At 26.4% G+C, this 2,746-nt stretch overlaps 1 protein-coding gene across 1 annotated transcript in view; it reads left to right on the top strand.

The window, feature by feature from the left end:
• LOC117173283 (ufm1-specific protease 2) overlaps positions 1 to 2,616 on the top strand; it is a 14,592-nt gene extending 11,976 nt beyond the window's left edge. The window contains exon 10 of the mRNA XM_033361764.1: positions 2,233 to 2,616. Coding sequence (XP_033217655.1) covers positions 2,233 to 2,444 — 212 coding nt within the window. The 3' untranslated portion in view covers positions 2,445 to 2,616. The remainder of the gene's footprint in view (positions 1 to 2,232) is intronic.
• The last annotated feature ends 130 nt before the right edge of the window (positions 2,617 to 2,746 follow it).

Below are 2,746 nucleotides of genomic sequence, written 5' to 3'. Positions count from 1 at the left end.
TATTTTATTTATAAAAAAAGTTCTTAGATTTAAAAAAACATTCAGTGAACTGAAAAAGTGAGGTCGGTAATATAGGTATTTAGCTGTGTCACATGCCCTTAATGCTTTGCTGTAACATAATACTGACACTTAATCCAAATATTAAAACAAAATAACGTTTTTTCATCACATAAACCTTAATAAACAAAGCTATAAATCAAAATAGTCAGAATTGGCGACAGACCGTGGCCTAACCTCTTCATCATGTGTTTTGTTTTCATGGTTTTCATGATAGATAATTATGAGAACCTCTGAGTCACGTGACACCAATTTGAATAAGTGTTTTACCGCCTTCAATTTTTAATAATTTTTGTCTGTCACACGTACAGAAAAAAAAATTATAATGCATCTTCGGTTCGGATTAAACTTATGTATTGAAAAATTATTTTACCTAAAATCGTGAAACAAGCCTATTAATATAATATATACCTCAATAACTGACATTGAAGTCTTTTAAATCAGTTTCTATACAGTAAGCACATTTTAAAGTTTCTGAAAGTATTGATAAATTCCAAAATAGTAAGCTTCCTCCGAAGTTTTTTACTTCTTTTTAAAGGTATTTTTAGATTTACGTTATTAGTTTTTTTCTTTAATTAAACTAATTTTTCATTTTTAAAACGCACTATCTGATTTTTAATTTTCATTATTATTTTGTAATTTATGCAATTACTAGTTGAGCTTCGCATTTCTTCATTTCTTTGTGCTAGCTTGAACTTTTGGTAAAATAAAGGCAAACATTTTCTTTTTATAACAAAGCCAAATTTGGAAAAAAAGCATTCTTTTTTCTATTTAAGAGAGAGAAAAATTGAAAATATACTATACCAGTTACTTGCAATACAAGGTCCGCAAGTGGCATTTTTTCGGCCCACTGTGAATGTTGCAGTGCGATTCGGAGTCGAGACTTAATAATTTCTTGCATTTTATATAAAGTCCATAATTTTCAATAATAAATCAAACAAAATTTTATTTTATCCTCTTATACTTAAAATTCAGTGTATATGTAAGTGAAATTAATATGGGTAGTATATTAAATTCAATTTAAACCGCTTCAAATTCTTAATTTTTCAAGAAAAAACATTGCATTTTCAAACAAAAAGATGAATTTTCTACAAAAAAAGTACGACTTCCCAAACAAACAGATTAATTTTAACCAAAAAAGATGAAATTTCAACCATAAAGATTAATTTTCAAATAAAATAAATGTTGGGATGATTAAATTTTCAGTTGAAAAAAGAACAAATTTTCAAAGAAATAAAAATCATAATTTCAAAACAAAGTGATGGATTATCAACTAAAATGATGAATTTTTAACTAGAATAGTTGAATTTTTAATCAAAAAGTTTCATTTTTAAACAAGATTATTATTTTTGTTTTAATTAAAAAGACGATTTTTCAATAAAATACATTAACTTTCAGCTAAAAAAGAGAATTGTCAACCACAAAAATTGAATATTTAAATTCTCAGTTACAAAAATTAATGTTAAACTAAAAGTAACAACAAATTTTCAACAAAATAGTTCGAAATTAAACTAGAATAGTTAAATTTCCAGTAAAAATACTAATTTGCAGTCAAAGAAAAAAACTAATTCATAACAAAATAGCTAAGTTTTCAACCAATAAAATGAATTATCAATTAAGCAAAAAACGTAGTAGTTATTTCAACCAAAATAGATTTTTCTTTTTAATAAAAAACACTTGAATTAAAATTAAAAGGATCATTTACCAAAAAAATTTAATTTTCAACCCAGAACGATCTTTTAGACAGGAGAAAAATTGCGGATAAACTGTTGAATTTTCACCAATAGATAGATTTTCCACCAAGAAGATTATTTTTCTACCAGAAATAGAGTAGTTAAATTTTCAGTTAAAAAAATAAAATTTTAAGCCAAGAAAAAAACTTATTTTCAACACAATAGTTTAATACTGTAATATGGAGCTACTTTTACAAAGAATCAATGTTATATAATTTTTTTTAATTTAGCACGTTTTCGAAAAAATTCTGTCTTCAAAAGAAATTCCTTTCCCAGGCACATAAAAATTCCAGGTTTTACAGATAGGGTAGACAGATAAGACACTCTGTCAATAGAATATTTTCAACATCTAATAATACATTCTATGACATCCTTAAAAAATATTCAATCTTGTGGAATCGGAATAATAATTTATAATCTTAATACACATTTTTTCTCATAGGGGGAGGAGTGTTAGCACATACAATCATTGGAGTGAGTTCAGATGAAATGACCGGAGAAGTGCGGTTTTTGATTCTGGATCCCCATTACACTGGATCTGAACATTTGTACACGATTGTGAACAAAGGTTGGTGTAGTTGGAAGACGAAGGACTTTTGGAAGAAAGACGCTTTTTATAATATGTGCCTCCCCCAGAGGCCATATTGTTTCTAATATGCATAGCAAGTCAATTTCATTTGTATAATATAAGTTGTACGATATCGTCGATTCTATGTTTATTATAGATACTGATGCCCATTTTATCTTATACAAGTATTTATTTTTTACTGGTGGAATGTATCTATAGGTGTATAAAAATGTTTAATAAATGAAATTTTCTATGAAAGTTTATCCAGGCCTTTTTAACAATTATCTTCTGAACAAGAGATATTTTAAAGGGTTATACTATGCTGGTATAATTATTATATTAATTGGAAAAACAGGAAATTTTAGGGAAATAAGAAAGATAGCATAAA

The sequence above is a fragment of the Belonocnema kinseyi genome, chromosome 5 (assembly GCF_010883055.1).
Source record: "Belonocnema kinseyi isolate 2016_QV_RU_SX_M_011 chromosome 5, B_treatae_v1, whole genome shotgun sequence".
NCBI classification, from domain to species: domain Eukaryota; kingdom Metazoa; phylum Arthropoda; class Insecta; order Hymenoptera; family Cynipidae; genus Belonocnema; species Belonocnema kinseyi.
This window is presented reverse-complemented; position numbering and strand designations above follow the sequence as displayed.